The 23,983-nt window shown below is 37.0% G+C and overlaps 1 protein-coding gene across 2 annotated transcripts in view; it reads right to left on the bottom strand.

Annotated features, from left to right (window-relative positions):
* BABAM2 (BRISC and BRCA1 A complex member 2) overlaps positions 1–23,983 on the bottom strand; it is a 163,445-nt gene that overhangs the window by 30,353 nt on the left and 109,109 nt on the right. For both annotated transcript variants that reach the window (XM_084202711.1, XM_084202712.1), the window contains exons 8-10: positions 9,864–9,963; positions 7,858–7,928; positions 6,351–6,433 (exon numbers count right to left, since the gene is read on the bottom strand). In XM_084202711.1, coding sequence (XP_084058837.1) covers positions 6,351–6,433; positions 7,858–7,928; positions 9,864–9,963 — 254 coding nt within the window. The remainder of the gene's footprint in view (positions 1–6,350; positions 6,434–7,857; positions 7,929–9,863; positions 9,964–23,983) is intronic.

Below are 23,983 nucleotides of genomic sequence, written 5' to 3'. Positions count from 1 at the left end.
TAAAAGCTTATCCCTGTATTGCTTTTTGACCTAAAGAACTACTTTGTGGAACACACTCTTTTATGATGCTTTCTAGACCACCAGCCATTTTTGGTGCATTTTGTGAATCACCATTTGAGGATGATGCAAGACAAACATAAGGATGATACCCCTAAGCTTCAGGGAGCAGACTTCAGGCTGTTCAGGGATCTTGCTCCTCCCATGGAAGACTCCTATGGGATAATGGTCCTGCTGAGAAGATGGGTCCATGATGACCTCCTCCAAGCTCAAGAACAGTCTATCCTAGTGAGCAGAAAGGCAAACACTACCAGCAGGAGGCCTACATGGATGAGCAAGGAACTGATAAAACTCATGCATAAAAAGGAATCACAGGAGATGTGGACACTCCCTGAGCATGCAGAGACAGGACTGGGAACGTCAGAGCTGACCTAGAATTGAATCTGGCAATGTGAGTTAAGGACAAGATGGGCTGCTACAGGAACAGCAAAGTATGACTAGGGAAAAGATAGGACTGCTGCTGAATGAGGCAGGGGGAGTGCTGACAAAGGAGACAGAAAAGCAGCTTAAGCACTCCCTCCTTCTCCCATTTTGAAATTTATGCATCTTTGTGACCAGTTCCATCTCTAAACTAAGGTGTATTCCTTATTATTCCAAAATTAATTGCATTTCTATTTCATAAAATGTATTCAGCACTTGCCTCTGTGTGCTATTGCTGTCACATATAGATTCTTAAAAAAAATTATTTTGGTGACAAAGTGATTGTCATTGCATAGAAGGAGGAAAGAGAGGGAAGAATGATTTAGAAAATGTTTCATATCTTGATGCAGCTCTTATTTCTAGAAATTTCAGAACTCTAATAAGCCTGTGGTGCTTTGTATCATCCTGTTTCTTTTCTGAAAGCATTACCTGGTACTGAATGCAGGACTCATCCATGAAACCCCTGCTTATCAACTCTTTCTGGAATGAAAACAAGATATTTGCTTTCTACTTGTTATTATGAGCAATTTTGAACTTGGTGTATTTCACAACTTTAAAGCAGTTCTCCTCTTAGAGAAAAACTATCTGTGAGTTACCAAAGCATGTAGACACAAACTAGACAGTGACTAAGAACAATAAGCACCACAACCTGTACTCAAGTCCTGCCCCTGTCAATTACTTTTTGTGACCTAATTATTTCTTTTCAAAAATTAAGTGGATAAAATAGGATTATATCCTTTTTCCGTGTTTGGTACCTTTTCTGAGAATTTTAGTTATCTGTCATATACTTAGGCACATAGTAGTCATACTCTAGATATATATATATATATATATATAAAAAATCAACAGTCCACTTTTCTGAAAAGCACAGTCTTGTAAGAAGTTATTACAAAACCTTTCAGTCCATTTGTTAAAGTGCTTGTAGTTGCTGGAAGAACGTCAATTAATGTCTGCAGCAATATACTACAGTTTTAAAAGTGTGGCAAACACACATGTTTTTCAGAAATTAAAAAAGCAATATCCACAGCAAAATGACATTTAAAAATACCTTGCCAGTCCACCCACATCAGGCCATCTATAAGATTCTTATAAAGCCTAATTAGTATCACAACTGTTGCTTCCTGTTTGTTGCTGTCCGTACCAAGTTTTATGAGTTTTCTGCTGCCCATTCTCCCTTTTTCTGCAATTACAAATAGGAACCTACAGCTAGCTTATCCTGAGTGACATGAAAACAAAATGAACCTAGAGAAACAGAAAAAGAGGAAAACAAAACCACTTTTCAGATTCACTTGCATCCATTATGAATACCTATATTAAAAAAAGTCTCATTTGGCTCACATACAAGTAAATAGCCGAGGCGGAATCAAAGGAACAAAATGTTTAAAGCGCTCTTAATGTCAAAAATAAAATTACCAGCTTTCAATAAAATTTACAAATGAAATCTACTTGCCAGTAGAAAAAAAGGAGAAAAATACACCACAGAGAAAAATGACCAGCAAAAGACTCATTAATTTTCCAAATGCTACAATTCAGTCCTGTGATTAGCCCCTGCCTAAGCCCATGCTCAGTTTAGTGCAGAACTGTGTGCCTGTGACTCAGGCTACTTTTCCATCATGCTGCCTGTCCACAGCACTGCAGTGTAGCTGCAGTTTTCACTGACTTTAGTAAGCAAGAGACACTTCACTACACAGGAGATGGCCCAGAGAATGCTTTGCTCTGAGTGACTGGAACAACGTACAGTTTTGAAGAAACCTGGTCAGTTTAGGGTATATTTTGCTGCAGGCAAATCAGAAAATCTCAAGACAAAATTCAAAGAAATACATGGAACCAACTGAAGCACTGAGTCAGAGGAGAAGACCGCCAAAAAGAAAGACACTTATTCCCAAGCATAAAATCAAAATTTCATTATCTCTAGCCATATTTACATCACTGGGGCTTTGTTAATCCACAGTTTCTCATTTAAGAGTGAAATGACAGTATTATACAATATTTACGGATTGTTTTGATCAGCACTGAACTTCTCATTCCAGACTCCTGAAACATTTATTTTGTTATGCTTGGCATTTCTGCTGAACTATCCTGCTTTCCTGACAGGACCAGATACCACCCTGTTATTCACATGGTCACGTTTTCTTTTTACTTTCTTTAGTTTCCAGAGTCATAAATTCCCATTTTCATTTAAGGAACAATGAGAAGAATAAAATAACAGCACTATATAAGGAAGTTAGAACACCTCATTAGATAAAAGCTCACAGAAACAATCTAATGTAAATATTCCACTTAATACTTGGCCTATTTTTTTAGGACATGGCTCAGGCAGACAAGGTTTTTTTCTCATAGCTTTTCTTGAAAGACTGTGCAGACAGCAATATTCAAACAAGAATGCATCAGAAGCTGGTCTTGGTAACATCCACCAAAAACCCCTGAATCCAGAAGCAGGTGCCTACCCAAAGCCTGACACTCATAAGGTATAGTCTCCCTTTTGCCAACTAATGCTTTAGGTCCCTTGCTTGCTTGCTTCTCCCTTGTTTCAAAACTTTCTTCTTGCTGGGATGCTTCTGGTCTGTTTCTGATCTATCCTCTACCAGAGACAGCCACCTAACTGCACAGACAATTAAAGGGTAGACCAAAAGCTCCTTACATTGGCATTCCCATAGCAAGAATGATCATCATTTAAACTCAAGCTTTTACATGACCGGCACTTTGGAACTCCTGGGTCAGTGGCATTATCCACACAGAAACTGAAATCCCTTACAGTCAGCCAAGGTCATTTCCAGCAAATGCTCCCAACCAACTTCACCTTGACTGAGATCCCCAACAAACTGGAAATATAAATGCTGGCAGCCTTCAACATCCTCTACCCCCTAAATACTGTTCAGTGAAACAAACCCTTTTAAGTTTAATGTTTGTTCTTTTCAAGGCATCTTAAGCAACCACTAACACAAGCAGTGTTTCATTTGCTACTGCATACTGGTCCAGCTTCTGAACATCTCTTTAGTGCTGATAACCTAAAGATCATGCAAGATAAAAATTAATCTTTGAAAAGCCTAAATACAGGTTGCTTCAGAGCTCTACTTTTGTGTTTCTAACAATAATGCTACTTAATTCTTAATTATGCACAGATAATGTAACTTGTGTCTTCATCTAATATGGATTGGTTACTGCATCAATGGCCAGACTTGATCTCAAAGGTCTTTTCCAACCTAAATGATTCTATAATTTATATATGGTATAAATACATAAACTGTATACAAGAACAAGAATACAAGGAAATATCTGTCTCCAAAAACTAATCATAGTTGATTTATAAACAAGAAGAGAAAGTCTATTGAAAAGTGAGCAGTCTACTGAAGTTTACTTACAAAGCTTCATACTGGGGCTTACTCATAAACATTATCAGTATCAAAAGCAGTAAGCCTGATTAACGATTTCCTTTCCCATGTGGATGCATGAACTTCTCTAAATGTTTATTTCTTCTGTCTTATATTTGAAAGCACTTGATTAATTCTTAAAACTAAGTCACTAAAGAAACAGTTCCTTTGACTAGTCTTTGATCTAATATAATAACTCCAGCAGCTTCATTAGTCTAATGAGTAAGTTTGCAACTAGGTAGCTCCTCGTTGTTTTAAGGTAGAATGTGTAGACTCCGGTCTTCATTCTGTAACTAGAGCACCAGTCTTTTTTTTTTGTAGCATATGAAGCTGTTCTAAGGTTATTTGGCTTCAGCAATTCAGAACTAATTTTCTGTTCTCTCCTCTTTAACCCATTTTACTCAATAAAACTATTCTGAATAATTTCAACTTACTTCTAATGTTTTTTGCTTCCCAGTGCCCAAACAAGTTTGTAACTCTCAAGGCAAACAATTGTGAAACAATGCCAAAGTTATTTTGGAAACCTCTGACTCCATCTTCTAAAGGAAATACGACTCATGTTAGTGTTTATAAATCTCGCCTAAATCGCAATCTCAAACCTAACATTTTAACCAAAATTTAGATGCCAATAAAACGTACTATGGTGCCTTTCATTTGATATGCCACAGTGCTTGCTGTATACTGATCTATTTACTCTCCTCTGAATACTTTACCTACATACTATAGTAAATATATAAAGTAGAACAGTTTTCAACTTATTGCTATCTCTCCCAGACATTTTATTAGATGCTTGCTAAATATTCAACCATAATATACATAGTTATGTCAGTGGTTAGGAGATGAAAGCCTACATTACTTCACTCAGGAAATGAAGTGCAGGTTTCGGTCCTTTCATTGCAATATCCTTCAGTGCATGGACCAGAAATGCTTTTGCACTGAATTGTTCAACAAGTGAGTGATGCAATGGCTTACACAGCTAAGCCACTGTATGATTTCTAAGGCCACAGGGTTAATACATAGTGATAAACTATTCAGTTATAATTGCAGCTTTCGGGCCAGTTTAATTGAATACCATGAATATTACACAGTTAAAACTTGCTCTGTTATTTAGCAGAAATTTGAATTTTGATTCCCTTGAAATCTAAGTGATTCAACATGTATTAAGGTATATTATCTCACAGCACAAATCAAATCCACAGGAATTTTAACATTGATTAAATACACCCAAATATGTTGGGGAGTAAGAAAGGTGGGAAATCTTCAGGAAGGCTGTACATAAAGAAGACAATTGTCCAGTGACCAGTTCTCCATTGTAATTGAATGTAAGTAAAGACTTCATGAGGATAATTTTCCCAAAGATACCACTTCAATTCTATTTTTTCCCCCGACATAAATTATAATAATATGATGGAAGTGCTTTAATTTCAGGTTTGAGTTTTCAAAGATCATTAAGGATTCTTAAGATCATTGGTGTGTGGTAAGGTTATCTTAGGGCATAGAAGGAAAGGGATAAGTGAGACCATTTTTTATGATCCGCAACACAACACAGGGTAAAGGACTTCTCTGAACAACAGCAATCCTGACTTCCTGCATTAAAAACTCTGGGACAAATTTCTATGACATCATCAAGACAGCAAGAGTCTTCCACATGAAAAGCTAGCCTACAATAAAAAATTATGTAATATGAAAGACTCCAGTGCTAGAATGCTATCAAACACCAATGCTGCAGGTGTCCACATTGCAGTGTAATAATTTTAAACATAAATAAGAAGCATAACAATCAAATCTAAAGAGTTACATGACTGAATTTCCTCAGATTAAAGTATCTTTGATACCTGTGAATTTCACCTTACCACAAGGAAAAACAGAAATTGAAACTTAAGGTTATACATAAAAGGCAGTATCAAAGCTACATTTAATAATTTCCACATGGAGTAATTCCTATATATTTAAATTAAGAATGTGTTTTTGATAGTAATACAATCTTTAAAAATTTTAAACAACAGCAAACCTAGCTACGTTGTTAGGACAGTTTTGCCTACGCAGTTTCAGTCTAGGAATAAGTTTTGGATCCCAATAACAATATGCTGTTATTTCTTATGTGATATATTTTCTCTACATAAAGTGTCTTTACAGTTGTTATCAATGCATTAATTCCTGACAGTTACAGATGATTTTAGGTATTCCTGGGCTGAGTCCTCATCACACTTTTAAAAAGCTAAGTTATAACAGTGAACTCAATCTTGAGTCAAATTACCAGAAAACCTTCCCAAAACCCTTTTTGCATTCTGTAAAGCCAATGCTTCACCATTGGTGTGCATCCTCTCTCCTTCTCTAGATACAACTGAGATTTTGTGTCTTCTAAGTCACATCAAAAATAGATTAAGCAGTGGATAAAAATAGCTAAAACTTTAAAATTGTTTCCTGTAATTGTACATTTTCCCTTTTGAACTTGTATCTTCAGAGGATAGACATTTATGCCTGAGGCAAAGTGTTACTCACTGTGAACAAGGAAGCAAAAATCTTTCCACATCAGCAACAGAGTAAGCTTTGTGAATCCTTCTGCATCATATTCCACCACACCACTATCAACAAAAACACAACAAAAAAATATGAGTACAGTTTTTACCTTTGAATATGTATGAATATGTAACTTTTGTAATACGGGAATTGTTATTTTTGTTTATTTGTTCAGAATCTTCCAGGATTTGCTTTTTTTATTAACAGTTACAATTTTCTAGCTAATTGTAAATTAAACTTTTAATCTCAGTAATTGTCTTAATTATGCTGTGGTATTGGAGGTTGTTACCCAAAGAAAGGCTATTTTCAGTTTAAGATACACTTTTGAATGAAAGGAGACCTACTACCACATCTGCAGTCCTAACTTGATAAAAACTGTAGACACAAAAATTCCCTGTACCTTACTCAAATTAATTTTTTAATTCTGTAGTGAGTGAGAGGGTAAGACTGTAAACAAGCAAGCTGAGAAGAGTTTAAGTTTGAAAATTTGGAAGAGTATATATAAAAATACAAAACATGAGATCATAACAAAAAATTACATACAGAATACTTGTTTGATAGATGGATTAAAAGTTTCAACCATCAGAAGCTGGCATTCTCTGCCTGAAGCACTATCAGAACTCATGAACCACAATGCAGATGTCATATAGTCATAGGAACATGTGGCAATTTCTATAATAGAGCTTTCTCAGAAGAAAATGAAACGTCTTGATAAAGATTGAACTTGCACTGACTGTTTACTCATATGTTCAGCTGCACATTTATCTATTTATCATTGAATTAAATTTGGGTGCATGCTAGAAGCTATCTGTTGTCCTAACCTCACTTGAGAGACCTGAGATTTGAAGGGCTCCCTTGGAAGCAGAAACTCTCCATCACAACTAGCTAAAGGCCTGGACTCCAGCTCAATTTAGGCAGGAAACCAAAGTGCCAACCCTTCACAGTTCCACAGTAGCCCTAATTGATTTGTGAAGCTGATGTGTCATCATGCCTGGCCAAGCAACTTTCATCTGCAGGAACGCAATACGACCCAAGTGCCTCTTCTCCTGAGACACAAAATACTGGTTGTTGGTGGAACAGCTGGTCTCCCAGCCCTGTCTTTACACTGAGCAGGGGTTTCTGGCTCTTGCAAGGCTTGGAACCACACCTGCTTCCCCATTTTCCCACCTCAGTCACTGCCTGTTAGTGAAAAACCCCTTAAGTAATTGATTCAGAAATGAACATACTTCTGCACAAGGAAAATCCCTACTGTCCCTTTCCCATCATCACCTACCTTCTAGAAAAATCAGATTGGCCACTGGCACAGAAATGAAATAATACTGAAGTACATTCCAGTACTGCTACAGAGAGACAATCTGTACACATCATTCTGCGAAAAATGACTAGATTTAATCTCATCCAGGGGACAGCAGCCACACAACCACAAACCATATGCAGAAAATGAGTTTCCCCCACACTACAGAAAAATATGCATCAGAAGAAAACTTACGTTCCAAAGTGACTCAGGAAAGCTGCAATGTACTCTCTTCTCTTATGGTATCCCTGAATAACATATTGTACCTTTAAAAAGAAAGAAAATAAATCCAGAGCTATAAAAAGATTAAAAAACCCAAAGCCCAGTTTGTAATATATTTCTTGTTAAGGAATATCTATGTTTGACATGGTAGAATTTCTCAATCCTACATTTAGCATGCTTTTCCTAAAGCATCCTAAAGCGCCTTTAAAAAAAATTCTGGATCTTGCATACAGAATATCTTGTAAAGAAATCTCTTTAACCATGTCTAAGTGAAACTTAAGTCTTTCACAATAGACTGAAGCACTGTTTAACTGCATGACACAAACACTGAAAGAAAGAAATGTTCATGCTTGCCTTACTGAAGTTTGAGTAGAAACCTGTGATAGGCAAACCAGTTATCTGAACTGACAGTAAGTTAAGTGTCAAAATAACATTCTGGTTATAAAAGAGAAGAAAAAATTAAATTTCTTGCACAACTGATCTTGTGTGTTTTCTGAAGACAGCACCTCCAACAAAATCTTCTGAACACTAAGCTCTTTCACTGGTTTCATGCTGACTCAGGGAGCCACCTACTCAACTGCAAGCATCAGTTTCTGAGGCACTCTGGATTTTGAAAGACTTCCATCCTGGCACAGACAAAATCCAACAATGCTAAATTTGGAGACTTAAGGCAAAATTCTCCTCACACCATGTATGTTTTCTTGTTGATTTGGATGGCATCACTTAAAAGAACAGTGTGAGCAGGGTTTGACCCATAACAAAAGCATGTGTCACCAGGCTGCAAGGACATCTGGTTTACAACTGGTGACTTGGAAGTACTTATGGTATGGTTCTATATGTGATTCCCTGTGTAAATTCCTTTGCTTTCCAGAACAAAAACTAGCATTTTAAGAACCTTTTCTCCCTCTTTGAAAAGAACAGGAAGAGTATTTCTTGGCTATGGCAATACTAGAATTCCTTGGCTGGCAAATCCTTTCCTAAAATTACTGAAAAAGTCTTGATACAACCACTGCTGAGAGCTGTCTTGTATAACTTAAATTCTATTTATAAACTCAAACATTGTATTTTATAAAACACTAAGATTATTTTGAAGGCTTTGTGTAGGATCTGAAATGTTATTCTGGGAAGAGGAAAACATACGATAAGTTTGCTTAAGTGACTTGGTTTAAGAAAGGATAAAAACAGCCCGGTGTGCCTGCAGATTTTAAAAACAGAAAGTAATTTTAACAGAAAACCACAACAAAAACAACTCTAATGATAGATTCCAACATAATTACGGAAACACGCTCTGAAGAAACTTTTTCTAAGAGATAAAATTATTCTCTTCATTTAGACAATTGAAAGTAAATATAATATACAAATAGGAAGCCTGTAATAGGTAAATTTCTAAATGTCGACCCCTAAGCCTTCTTTTGAAAATCATACTTAAATCATGGAGAAACTTTCAAAATACTACCATCGTTCTGTTTTGTTTAAACAGTAAGCTAACTGGAACACAACCTTTTCAGCAACCCTAAGTAGCTCTTACTGTATAAACATCCAAAGAAACTGCTGATTCAGTTCATCTGGAGGAAACATCTGAGAAGAAAAATCACGGAAAGTACTCAAAACCTACAACAATGGCTGGGGTATGAGAACTTGCAACTAGAACAATAATATGCAAACTACACATCTGTATTTACTAAAAACCAGTATACTGCAATGCAGTATTGTACAATACAGTAATTTTACCCTAAATCATAACATAGAGCAGTTTTTTTCTTACTGCTCCAGGATCTGATCCCGAACTCACTTGTTCACCTAAAGGAGTCATTCTATTCAAGGTCGTGCTTACGTACTTAGCTCTTACCAAGAAGGTATTCCCTGTGTAGTTCTGCATAAGCATGCTTTGCTTTGCACACCTGGCAGAAGAATAATGTCTGTGGAAATGCAGTACAGTGCATAAGGGAAAGGAAAAATGATTCTCTGCAGCAGCTTACCTTGTTTGTTAGCAGCTGGCATACTTGGGGTACGTAGTCGATGAGACAACCTCCGCCAGGAAAGGCTGGAATGTGAAGGGCAGATGATCCTCCAAGCGCACTAGAAAAATAAGTTCATTTAAGAATACATTACATGTACAGCCCCTGGGATTTGAAAATTATTTCTGCACAGTCCTCTTTCCCTGTTCTTGAAGTCAGAAGGCCAAGAGGAAGTATATTTTATGCTGTGGTGATAATAAAAAGTACTGAGAGATACCATCTATAAAGACAGGTTATACCATGACCCACTGTAAATTAACCACTGAAATCAAGAGTATCACTAATGCAAAACATTCTCTCAGGAAATATCTTTTTCATTGTGAACAGTTCTTTTTCTTAGCTCTCATCAGTAAGATGTGGAGTACTGTACTTCAGATACCTTGTTAGTAGGGGAAGAGAGGACCTGAAGTCCTTAATTATTCCAAAACCCACCTTCAGTCAAACCAGCTAAGAATAATCAAAATAATTGGGACTGAGGAGTCATAGATGGCCAGATGCAAACATGAACCAGGTCACTGACTCCAATTTTGGACTTCCCAATAGAACACTGATGTTAACCTAGTAAATCAAGGGGGCAGTGAGCCAGAAAGATTATCAGGTACATGATGCTGTAAGGAGGATGCTGAAAGAAATGGGTTTGTTCAGTCTTCAGAGAACACTGCAGAGGAGGGATACTGAGGAGGGGAGTTGAAGGCATATTGATGCCTTCAATTATCTAATGAAAAATTATAGAGACGGTGGAGTCAGAGGTTTCTCTGAAGTGGGGCTCAGTCATGCTATGTCCTTGGCGGTGCTCAGAGCTCAGCTGAACACAGGGGCCATGAGCTGGCCCGGCTCTGAGGAGTGGCTTGGCCAGATAAGCTCCTTCTTGCTAATCTATGTTGGTTTATGGTTATAGTCCATGATTCTATGATTTTGTTCATGCCCAGCAGGAAATGACAAAAACAAGGATATTAATTCTGTCTGTGCACATACTGGACATCTGAATGGTAGGAATTTACAGAAATAAGGAAACTTCAGAGATGTGTTTAGGCAGCTTAACCATTTGCCTCTATCAAAGGACAGAAGACTGAAGCGCACCTGCTATTACTCAGGATAATGGCTTCTTTGGTGTGGAAAGATCTAACACTTATTTAAATCAGGCTGTATAAGGCAACGACTAGGTAAAGTCCATGCTACTTCCTTCTAGCAGCACTGACCTAAATCTTTCTTCATAGTCCCTTACCAAATCAAAATTTGCATTACACACTGTGGATTACATCATTCATTAACCATCCAGAAGCAACTTGGACACCATAAAAATGCTTCAAAAGCTGAGTTACTTTGGGTGGCCTCCTGTTTACATGCTGTTTCCCTGACAAATTACACTGGCTAGAAAGAAAATTTCTTCTCTGCAAAACAAGTCTCTTACTCTCCAACAGGATCTGGCTGCCTATTTTCCTCAGTACTTGATAAGAAACCACTTTGGTAGGTATAAAGGTCTACAGTCATGCATCCCTTTGAAGGAACAGAGCCTACATAAATCAAAAAAATCCCAAACTCCTAATGAGGTATATGGAAATCTGCTACTCAGGCAAAACAGTCTGGGTTTAGCAGACTGTTCACCACATGGAACAGTTCTGCAGGTCTGGATTTTGCATATGCAACGATGAAAAAAAAAAGCCCTGAGTACACCACAGCTACATAAAGAAACAAACAAACTTTTCCAGCAGAAGTAAGACTTGAATGGGATTTTTTTTAAACAGAATTCAGTTTCCCTGCTGCTACCCCCCTTACTAAAATTATTCACACAAGAATATAATTTTGCAACTTGTGGATGGTTTAAAGCACTGAAGTATGACTAAGATGATTAGAAAGTTGGAACATTTCTGAAACAATATGTTCTTACAAAATTGCAAGTATAGCGGGTCCACCGATCTGTAACATTGGAGAATGGAAAACTTGACCTCCTGGTATGTTAGAAGTGGGTGGTGAACCTCACTTTAGGACACTGACTTCCAGTTTATTAAACTCTTTACATATTATGTAAATATATCCATAAAAGCCTCCAATCTCATACACAGAGCAACAGGTACTGTCCACTTTGCATCCTGCCATGCCCCATTTGACACCAAGTCTATGTTCCCTTGCAGCATGGACACAGCACTGAAGATGCTCACATGACTACAACAGGAATTACTGGCTTCTCTCTCAGTTACAATAGCAGGTATGAAACTAGAAGTCATCCCTAACAGACTACACAGGCAAAAAAAAAAAAACTTTCACTTCTATATCATCAGCTTACAATACATCTTCCAGACTGAATTATTTTGATTTGTGAGTAAGGGTTTCCCATTTTACCTGTATCCATCTCTTGAAAGTAGCCATCCCGTAAAAATGTGTTGATATAAATGGAAATCCAGCCCTTCTCAAATGAAAAACAGACTGGTAAAAGGTGTGGTTTCTGAGAAAGAGGCCCCTCCACAGAAAGGAGGCAGGAATTTCTAGTATAATTATCCTCTGAAAACAGAATAAAGCTGTAGCATATGTAATTTATATTCTGTAGAAATAATTATGGGTAGGGAAAATTAAGAGTGGACAGGTGTCTTTGTTCCCTCTATTGGGTCAGAGAATCTACTTATTAAATATTTCAATAAAATACTGCACTTGCACAGGACCTTGCCTCTGACCATCTCAAAACTGTCTATAACCATTTAGCAATTAAGATTCATCTGCCTCATTAAACTGATATTTACCTTTCATTTTTAAACACATAAAGAAGCTATTGTTCAAAGTTTCATTTGACTGTGCTGTACTACAATGTCTGTCACGTTAAAGGAACATATTTGCTGTACTTCACAACCCTGAGACCAGGCAAGAGGATGTAATGCTTCATTTGACTTATAATAAACCCGCAACTGAAGAAAGAAGAGACTTCCACAGTGCCAAAGAAGGACCTGTAAAGGATGCAAAATGGAGACAACTGGGCAAGAGAATGTTGCCATACATCTCAATATTTAAAGGCTGCTTTTTGAGGTACCTCACAGTCCAGTCAAAAGAAAAAGTGCCAAACAAAGTGCTATTAGAAGCCTTTCATAGTGAAGGACATTCCTTTTGGTAAAGTATTTCACCAGCACAAGCTAAAGATTGCTGCATGTCAAATCTGCTTTCCACATAGTTGGGCCTCTTGGAGCATAGATCTTAAACACTTCTCTGTGCAATCAAGGTTTCCTTCTCCATATCAGTGCTATACACCCCTTACAAAAAAGCCCCATGCTCATTTTATCATGACAACAAAAAATGTTGAACAGAAAGCATCATGAGATATGATGAGGAAACAGAAAATTGCTGCTACAGGAAGGCCAGTTTCAGTACAATCAATTGAATTGTGTTTGAGTTTTACACTGTTTTTTCCAATAAACTGCTACTTTTTAAAGGCTAGAATTCTAACAGTCTGAATTTTAACAATTCATGAAACAATAGTCTTAGGGGATGCTATTTCATTTGGACTAGTACCAGATGAAGATTAAATACATGGTAGATCTACCTGTCTCAGAGATAAGGTTGTACAAACATGCTGGAACCTGCTGGCCTCAGAATTTTATTTGCTTGCTCTTACTCTAAGCCTACTCAGCTCTGCAAACCAACTTCATGCATCTCATTTTAAGACAGAGCAGAGACTCCTTGCAGCAAGGTCCTGTCTTCCTGGACTTCCAGGGTCAGTCACAATGTGGTTCCGACCCATGGTCTGGGAATTAAATTGCATTTTGTGAGGAACACACTACTGAATTCAACAAGTGCAGCAGTCAGCCTGCATTAACAGAAGCTTTGTTCTGTGACATGCTGAAATACAAGTTCAGAAAGCATAGCTGGAGTATGTTTACATTTCTGCTGTTGACTCGTGCATTCCAAGTGATTTCTCTGTCTCTCAATGGATCCATTTATTCAGGCCAACACACAAAATGCAAAATTCTTCCACATTTTTTGATAACTTATAATTAATTAAAATGTCTTTCTCAAGAAATCATCATCAATAAATGGCTTAGCATTAACTCACAAATTTAGAGAAGTGACTGTTTTTGTTCTTGAATATTTATGGATAGGGAACCTGTTATTTGCCCATCACTTCATTAGAAAAGAAGGGTACTTGCAAGTTTCAACCTCAGAAGACTGAGTGCTTTAGCAAAGCACACTTACAGGCATGTACAGAGATGCTCTTATTCCTATATCCCTGTCCCTACAGCTCTTGGGCCTGCCTAGTTCCCCTAAACTCCCTCATTAGCACTGCCTCTTCCCTGCAATTCATTTTGCTTCCCTCCTTCTCCAAAGAGAAAAAATGCAGGTTTCTCTAGATTGCTGGGAAACTTTTGAGCTAAGTCTGAAAAATGAGGATTATTTCAGATTACCCTCTACATCACAGTTTAAAGAGTTAAGTGCTAACATAGGTTATGTTACTACAGCTAAGGACCTGTGCACACATAATACAGTTTATATTTTGTATCCCCCCTTACCTGTTCGCATTCCCCATTTTCAAAAATTGCATGAACTTTTCTGTGAAACAAATATCACAAAGAAAAGAACACCAACAGAAAAGCTATACTCTTAAAAGTATACCTTACTTGATAGAGTTTTTGTTTTTAGGGAGAGTAGAAAATGTGTATTTGGGTGAGGAGGTTCAGAACTGTAAGAATCATACTTATCCTGAATACAGTGTGATATAACATTAAACAGCTTTATACCAAAAAGTGGTATATAATATTGACTGCACTCAACATTTCTAAATCCAATATATTCTTTCTGCAAAACACACAGAAAACAGGGAAAAGACAAGTTCAATGATTGTGAATGATGGAGTTATAGATTCATCTAACTTTGAAAATGTAAACAATTGAAAAACTTGCCTCTGAGTGAAACACCTTTCATATGGGTTTAAAGTAATGATGAGTTTTTCTGTCAGTGTGGCCAGTGTTAAAGCACTGTTAAATCTATGTACCAGTGACAGAAAGTAGACTTTAGACTTTTTAGACTACAGCCCTTTATTTTACCGAGACTGGTAAAATTACCTTTTTAACTCTCTGTAATACCTGCTGTATTTTGAAACTGAAGCACACTGCAGACAGACATGAGCATTTAAAGGGTTTATTACTCATGATGGCTATACCCAAGAGTAGCCTCAAGCATGTGGAAAGAAATTCCCTCCTTTTTGCTTTTTTTTCCTATTTTGAGAGGCATGTTAAGGGCTTTGATCTCCTTCCCTGTTCTCTTTGTCTTTTGCTGCTGAAGTAAATAGTTGACTTTTTTTCTTTTGCAGTTTCATCACTTTAGTACATTACACCATTTGGCACAAGAGACACAAGGAACCACATCAAATAAAAGCACGTGACCACAAAAGCTGCCTTAGCAACCATGATCCCAGATTTGCTGTCAGTTTACCATTTTTCAGACTCGCCTGACTGTAACCAAATCCCTCCTATCACACAAACAACGTGGTGCTTGGCAGAAGCCTTGGGATAGTGCTTCGATCAGCAACACAAAGCTTAGCAGTAAAATAACAGAACATTTGTACTGAAAAATTGGACAGTCTAGATTTGAGACAGCATTTTCTTTCCTTTCCTGTAATAGTTAATTTAAAGCAAACATAATTAACATATTGCTTGTCCACTCAAATCTATTACAAAGGGAAACACGTCCAAAACCATTTTCATTCTATTTTCAAAGAAACAATTTTTACTTTGAATTACTTCTACTATAACACTGGTAAAACAGAAATGTATAATTTCAGCTAAGAGATCTAACCTGATCTAATCTGTATGTTCTGGAAAAAGAAATACAATCACAAATAGACCTAGAGGGAAAACTATGCCAAATCTGCTTATCTGAAGAAAGAATCCCGGTCAAACTCAGACTCAGCATCTGGCCATTAGAGCTGAAAGGATGATACCATCATTTTTTCCTTGACCTACTAGTGGTTCAGAGTAAATACCTCTGAGCTTGTCCTGACTAGTGACTGGAAAAAAATATGAAATAATCACTGTAAAGAGCAAATACTAAAACCAGAATGTATTCTAGTTTCACAGAATGTGCAGAAAACTGCAAGTCAGACTTACTGAGCTTTATTTCAGCTCTTCTGCTGACTCTGTATGTTCTAGCATGTTATTTCAGCCATTCTGCTTCTCTGCTTGCCCACCTATTATGTTCAGATGCTTACACTGAAGTACATAGAAGTTTAATAACATTCATAGACTAGTACAAAAGCTGTGGGATGAAGTAATCTTTAAGTGCTAATAAATACATGTTTGGGTTAGTCCAACTTCTTTGTTCTGCTGCAGGTAAAATTGCAAGAAAAGCGGTTGTCTATAATGTATCAGCCATTTCAGACAAAGTGGTTATACCAAGGAGATTTACATTAAGTGTACAGATTCTAGGTTCTAGCAGACTTTAACCTATCAGACTTAAATGCAAACCATACCTAGAGTGATTCAATACTGAAGGATTTGTGGAGATAAGAGCTTTGTCCCCAGGATTCTATTCCTTCTCGAAGAAAATAACTCAAGTAGCATGACATTAATAGATGGCTAACCCTATAATTACATTAGAATTTGTTTCTTTTCATCCCTTCACTGAGTACTCAGAGCTAGAGGCAGAAAGAACAGCTAATCCTGCAGTATCAAGTTTTTCTTACTGCTGTATGATAGCATAAAAGTCTGAAAATATTAGTATTTCCTCTGTATTTGATAAATCAGGACTGAAAGGATTTTTCTTTTGCTTAATGGATCTTTACACACAGAAATATTCTGCATAAAGGGGACTGACAGATTTCTACTGGTGTGTTAAATGAGTGAAAACCTGGGCTGCTAGTGCTGGAAAAGGAAGCACTCCACCATCCTCACACCTCACATTCCCTGAAGAAACAAAACCACAAGAGGATAACAATTATTACCTGGCTGATGGGACACTTGATGTCACACAGTGGTACCACAGAGCACACAGACACTCTGCCTGCATCAGGCACCACACTGCATTCTTCTCTGAGTGACAGGGCCCCTTTTATAAACTGACCCATGGCTCACAGCAGACAGCCCAGCACAACTGATTATCCTCCGGCACCTCCATCAGACCTCAAGATACAAACTTGAGGAAAAGTCCAAGCAACAGAAATTATCAGTGAGGCTTTGAAAAGCACAGGTTAACTTAACTGGTGTAAAGAATACCACTCCATAAAGTGGTACAAAATTTATGGTCATTTATTCATTCTGACAACATCAAAGTGAAAAGTATAAAGCAATATATTTCAAACTGTTTCAAAGTATTAATATAGAATTGTTTTTCATAAAATGCTACTAACAGGTTCAAAAAGAAAATATGAAAAGTTCTGCAGGTTATAAAAACACTTTTAGCCTTCTCTTTAAGGCTAAAAATTTCTGACAAATGTTGCTTTTGTATTGCAACTTACTGAACTGATGCTCCCTTAGTTTTTCTGCAAAAAACCCACTGATAGTAATGTGTATTGCAAATGTACCATACTCAGTCAACTGGGGCAGATAACAATGAGAATACATAACAAATGACAGAAGAGCTGAATTTAGAGACACTTCTTAGGATATTAAAAATATAACTTTGGTGTATCCTTCCCTCCCAAAAGGTACTGCTTACTAGCATTCATTCCAATTAATAATATTAAATATTTTTACTAAATAATAATTTAATAAATAATATTTACAGGAAACAGATATAAGAAGCCCTGAATCAGTTGCTAGATGCCTCATTGATTAAAGAAGAGGGCATGGTTCTTGTCCCAAAAGCTTTCACAGTCTACTACTGCAGAGAGAGGAACTGAATGAGAGGGTAGGAAGCATGTACATTGCAGAAAGGAGACTTAAACCTTTATCACTTACAATGTAGATAAATAATTTCCAAAGCATTTTGCTTATTTCTTAAAGATTGGCAACAAATTAAAAGAAACCTGAGTGAGAAGTGAAGAAAGGTCAGAGAGGATTTTCACAGGGAATTCAATGCAATAAGGAAATAACCGCAAATAAAACTCCCAAACCACCAGGAAAAGTTGTAAGAAAGAAATCCAGACAAATAGAGGAGAAGCAAACATCACTGAACAGAAAAGGTAGATAAGATAAGCAACATGAGCAGATAAGTAAATAAAGAGAGCCCTGTGCAGTCCTGTTTTATTTCCATTTCCACAGAAGTTCAAAAATGTACAAGAGAAAGACCATGTAGCCTAACCTCCCTCAATTTTCTTCTGCATGGATCTCAGAAAGAAAAGCAAACGTGAAAGAGCCTGAAGATTCATCACAACTATGATGAAAACAAGATTTTGGGTGAAGAAAAAGTCAACTGTGACTGAATTGTTAAACTTTTCCACCCTGCACTGATTTGAGATACCAACATAAACCCAGGAATTTAAAATAATGCACTCTCCCCATTTCTCCTTCTCATGAACCCTGAAGGAAGAAAGTTGAGTCTGTTATTCTTCAAATTCCTGTTCTTCAGAAAGGTACCTTTAATGGCATTACCTGTTTTGCTGATATATTTATAACCCCCTAAACTGTGAATATAATAAGGGCTTTCTAAGTAGCAAGTAAAATAATACTGGGCATTGGCACTTCTACTTCAAGGGAAAAATGTAATGACTTGGAAGAGCTGTGTCAAAGGAACTAAAAATGGTGTAGCATGAAGACAGGAGCTAGGAATTATAAACTTTTGGAAAAAGAAGAAAAGAAAGAGAATACTGGACTGCTGGTATGCTGTGAGCAGTATGCTCCTCTGAAACAATAGCACCCAATAAATTAACCAAAGGATCCAGGATTTATTTATTGTAAGGACCCCTGGAAATTCCTCACTACACTGAAGCCTGGGTGGTATGTTACACAGTGCTTCACAGCATTTAAGATACTGATCTACTCTTTTATAATCTACTCTGCTTTAGTGATGAACATCTCCCAAACAATTCAGTTGAACAGAATATTTATCACAAATCCATGTACATCTTCTCTTATTATCCTCCAATAAAGCAGATAAAATAAATTAATAACTGCTGTAAGACAGTATTAGTTACACATACAAACATATACTGTATCTATCTGTAATTTCTGATGACTCTTACAGCAGGCATTCAGTAACATCCAGTTTACTACATTGTGACTGTTCACATGGCAGGTAATTTTCCAGTACTTGTACTAAACCCAGTTAACACCAGCAGTGTCTATCACAAAGCAGAAAAATTACTCTCAATACCTTATGACTCTCTTGCCTTCCCTGCCTACTGTTCTTGCCTTTTTCTGAAGAACAACAGTCATTTCCTTGCATAACTTGTAGCCCTTTATGTTTTGTGATTGCACTTGCTCATATTGTTCCTTATTTTATTTATGTTCCCTAATCTACTTGCCAAATTACAGTAATTATCTCTTATTGTTAATCTTTTCCTGTATTGTTTAATGCCTAACACTTCCAGTGACATAGTCATTTTGTAGAGCATTTATTTTTTGCCTGTGTGCTAAAACACTGCTGTGTTGTAAACTTCTCTCTTGTAGTTTTTTTTTCATTCTCCTTAGGCCATACAGTAATCCTTATTAGTGAATCTCATCTATCTGGAGAAACATTTTGTATGAAACATCCTGTCCTCTGCTTCATCAGCATCACGTTTAATTAGCTTACATGAAGAACAAGAAATACATACTGAAAGAGCAAGAAAACTTGCAGAAAAATTTCAGAAATGAAACGAGAGCAACATGCTGGAAAACTTCTGGATATGAAGTTGAGCATTTGGGTCATCGATAAGAATGCCCGAGGGAGACAGAAAGTTAAAGGAGAAAAATGTTTTTCTTTCATACATCTGGCTTCTGACACTGATTTCCATGTGTATGCAGCATGATTAAAGGGCATTCTTGCTCAGATCTTGAAATTGGCTTTATCTTATGTTCACAAATGATGTGGAATGCTACAAGTCTGGTCTGGTGCTCCTGCTAAATGCTCCAGGAGGCCGAGTGCACTCTGGTTTTATGTAAGCCAAATACACATGTGGACACAAGGCAAGAGAACATCAGTTTTTCATGTAAACACAGCCACTGTGGCTTGACAAGCTAATATGAACCATGTTAAACTCTTACTCATTTAACAAGGTGATATCAATCTGCTCAGACAGTTTTCACAGCCCCTTTCAGAGTCTTTACCACAGGAATTTGCGTTAAGTCTGTTTTGTTCCCATGAACGCAAATAATTCAAAATTCATCCTAATATGTTCTCTTCAAAACAGAGGGAAGCAGAGCTATGGATCACATTGCACAAGGGCAGCCTTTGGTAGGTGGAAAGACTGAGAAAAATTCTCAGAAGAAAACACTGGCACTTTGAAACTCTGGTCTTACACCAGAAGTAACAAAGGTTCCTTCTGTAAAAAGGCAGACACAGATCTACTTTTAAAACAGAAAAGGCAGAAAATAAACCCACGGATCTTCACTGTGTTAAAAGTGAAGCAGGGACCCCATATATACACAAGAAACTGGAAATCTCATAATTTGTAACTTAACAGCAGTGCTTAAGTTGGTCAGAAGGTGAGTATAGGTATTCCCAGGATTTTGTTTACACTGATGCCTGGATTTTAGTCATGGAGCACATTCATTATAGCATGTTCTGCAAGGCAAAGACTGGAGCAAAAAATCCTTTTCACAAATATTCCCCTTATCCCAGAAGAGATAATGAACATTCACAGTGCATGTACAGATATCAGTCAGGCCATTAGTCAAACACAGACACTTCTACCCCCTAAACTGCCTTTAAGGCTGTCCCTCTTTGCCTTAGAAGCTGCAAACACTTACATGGCCATTGAAAGACAAAAATTCCACCTTATCACTTTTTAAGGGTTTGATTAATATCACTTAACGTTTAAGATGTTGAGTAGAAGATATCAGGATGGCCTAAATGGCATCTGTAAGTAGATGTATTTACAAATAAATATCAGATGCTTTGATAAACCAGGCTCTTTAGTTGAAGAATGGCATTTTCAGAAAGATTGTCTGCTTTTAAATAATTTCTGTTCTGTCATTTAGTAAGACTGAAATATTAAGATTCTACATCTTGAATTGCTTCTTAAATAAAGTATTGTCTTTTTGGAATTATATTAAGGCTCTTGAGTCATATAGAGATGTAAAAAAAAAATCAGATGATTACCAAAAATAAAAGCATTGAAGCAGTACTACATGTCTTATTAAAATACCTTTTACCCTAAAAATGCGAAGTGTTTCAAGAACACATAAAACAATTTGTGTATAGTGCTTCTACAGATTGCTGCAAATACATTAATAGACAATGCCCGATAGAATTTCTGACAGGGAATGAATATTACTGTATGCGAATAAAAGCTGAGCAGAACTCCCAACTACTTGAGAAGTGGAGTACAACCAGAATTTCTCAAGCAGGTCCTCAGCATCTTTCAAGGTGAAGTTTACTGTTGAGCCGTTTCAGTTTATCCCAAGTTCTGCCTTCCATCAACTAATAACATCACAGTGTCACCAAAACCCCTTGGATACTATCCACTCAGGCAGGTTAACTGTTTTCCCATTTTACAACATTCAAAGAAATTGCTGCACACTGTCTATGCTATTGATCTGCAACCACAGAAGTACATGATTTCAGACTGAGAAGCTTTGTTAATTGTGAAGATCTGTCACTCATGAAAAGTTATTTTTGAATTGACTAAAGAATGTAAAATGAAAACTTCCATATTACTTACATCTATAACAAGTGTTTTAGAATTCTAGCTTACCTGGGCAGAAATAGCTGATTTGGGGCTCCTGCCAGCTTAGGTTACTAATTTGTTGTGAAGACAGAAGTTCTCAGAAATCATATGCTCTTTGCTTTTTCTACTATTTTCTGTCTTCAACATACAGGCTACTATTGGATGTTTTAAAGTGAATTATAATGAATGTGCAAGCTTATGAAGATTTTAGGTCTACTGAAGTTGGAGTAAAAAAAAAACCACCATGATTCTACAAAACCAAAAAAATACAGTTGTGAATTTAAATCTAAACTTCCCTGTTTATAGCTTGTGCTCACTGGGCTTCCTTCTTGCAAATGACTGAAGGTTTTTCCTTCAATAACTACTTCATAGTTAGTGCTTCTTTGGATTCTGATTGTTTTTAATTTCTTTAAAAATCACAGGGGTTACACCGACAGCAAAGAAATCATCTCACGCTTCCAGATTTTTTACCTTTCACTAAGAGCTCCGGGTAATGATGCAATGCCAGAATACTATACATGCCCAATTTCACTCCAGATTAAGAATCAGGCATAGGGTTTAACAGTTGTTTTGTGATACAAAGGAGGGAATGAGATTTGATCCTTTTGTACTAAGGTAAATTCTTATCCACCTTGGTTTAAAAATAACAATAGACTTAGATTAGGATTTGGATCTACTGTACCTAATGTATTGTTCTCAAGCTAAAAAAAAAAAAAAATATGAGATGAGAGTCTTTAATATCATTAATCTACTTCTGACTTCACAAACGACAGCCAATCCAATAACTTCTTGTATTTTATCCTTTCTCTTGTTTGCTAGCTCAAACTTGGCATTTGTATAATGCAATACACTATTTTATTTATTTAATAATTTATTTCAGTTCGTACAGCCTTGGACACATAAATCCTTATCTGAATGTCTCCTTGATAAAATGAGATGCTGCCTTTTTACCCCTATAACCACCTGCACCTCATACGTAAGCTCATACACAAAATGCGTAATATTAAGTCAACACTTTTTTTTTCCCCCAAACCTCCAAAAGAATCACAATTTCAAAGTTTTGGTTCACACATCTGCAGTAATTTGATCCTCCTCTGCACACGTGCTATAACAACACAACGTTACCGACGTTAATGTCATACCAATATACGGACATGACCTAATAAAGGTTGATGAATTACTTCTTTATGAGTTTTATGTATGTAAACATCAGCTATATTATCCCACGAATGTAATCTCTGTATTTCTGTTATTCCTGACTACCTGCCAGTCAATGTTTACCCCCCTTTATTTGCAAGAATCAGGACTATTCACAGGAGAAGTAAGGAGGAAGTTGGTGAGTAGCATAGTAACAAAGTCTGGTTTCCAGTGGATTTCTACAATGTATCAGACTGACTTTTTACACGGGCTGTGTTAAAGCCACAGCACAGCAGGAGTTCAGTCCTTACAAACATCAGAGAAACCACACTGGAAACACGTCCTAAATGCCTTTGCCAAATGAAAAGCTTCAGATGCTGTTTATGCCTTGCAAGATGTCAGAGCATGCATTCAGGAGAGGAGTCTTGACTGAAGAGAGGCTTTTTTCACCTGCTGTTTAATAAGGCATGAATTCTAATTGAAGCACTTCCTAAGATTAGAATATTCATAATTTCTTTCTCCCATATTGACTCTCTGCTCACTGAATACTGAAGTGAGCTTCAGCACTGTATTCAGCACTGAATACAGAAGGGCTTCAGCCTTTCCTTCTGGTGGCAGTAACAGTATCTTCCTCTTCTTAGTGGTTATATTAATGGGAATATAAAAACGATGGGAATTTCCCATTTTTGAGACTTCTACCTTTCTGCATTTTTTTTTTCCAAATTGACCAACAGGCTCAAAAATGTTAGCAGGACAAAAATGACAGATACCTGTACATACAGATAACATGATCATATTAATTTAACAGCAAACAAAATCAATTTTCTTAGGAAGCCAGATCAAAAAATAACCCAAATTTCCCATCACACAACATATCTAGGGAGGAACTGAAGTCCGTGGCAGAAGTAACCAGCAGGAAAACAGCCAAGACCTCAAGCTCTGTCAATGCAGAAAATGATAGCAATTCCAAGAAACCCACCCCCAAACCAACCCCACTGATTAACCTGAAAGCTTGAACAAAAAACTCAACTGATTAAACTCACATTGCATGTGCAATTCGAGAGAGTACAGTGTTCCTCAGATGCTTCCTGAATAAGAACCAGCATAGGAAAATTCATCCCATTAGGTACATCATTTGCCAAAACCACTGTTCCAAGAGCTTCTACAAATGCCTTCTTAACCACAACCCGAGGAGTGTCAATACAACATTTGCAATCCA

The sequence above is a fragment of the Fringilla coelebs genome (genome assembly GCF_963513975.1).
Source record: "Fringilla coelebs genome assembly, chromosome: 3".
In the NCBI taxonomy this organism is placed as follows: Eukaryota; Metazoa; Chordata; class Aves; order Passeriformes; family Fringillidae; genus Fringilla; species Fringilla coelebs.
Note: the sequence above shows the minus strand (reverse complement) of the source record. Positions and strands in the feature narration are given on the sequence as shown.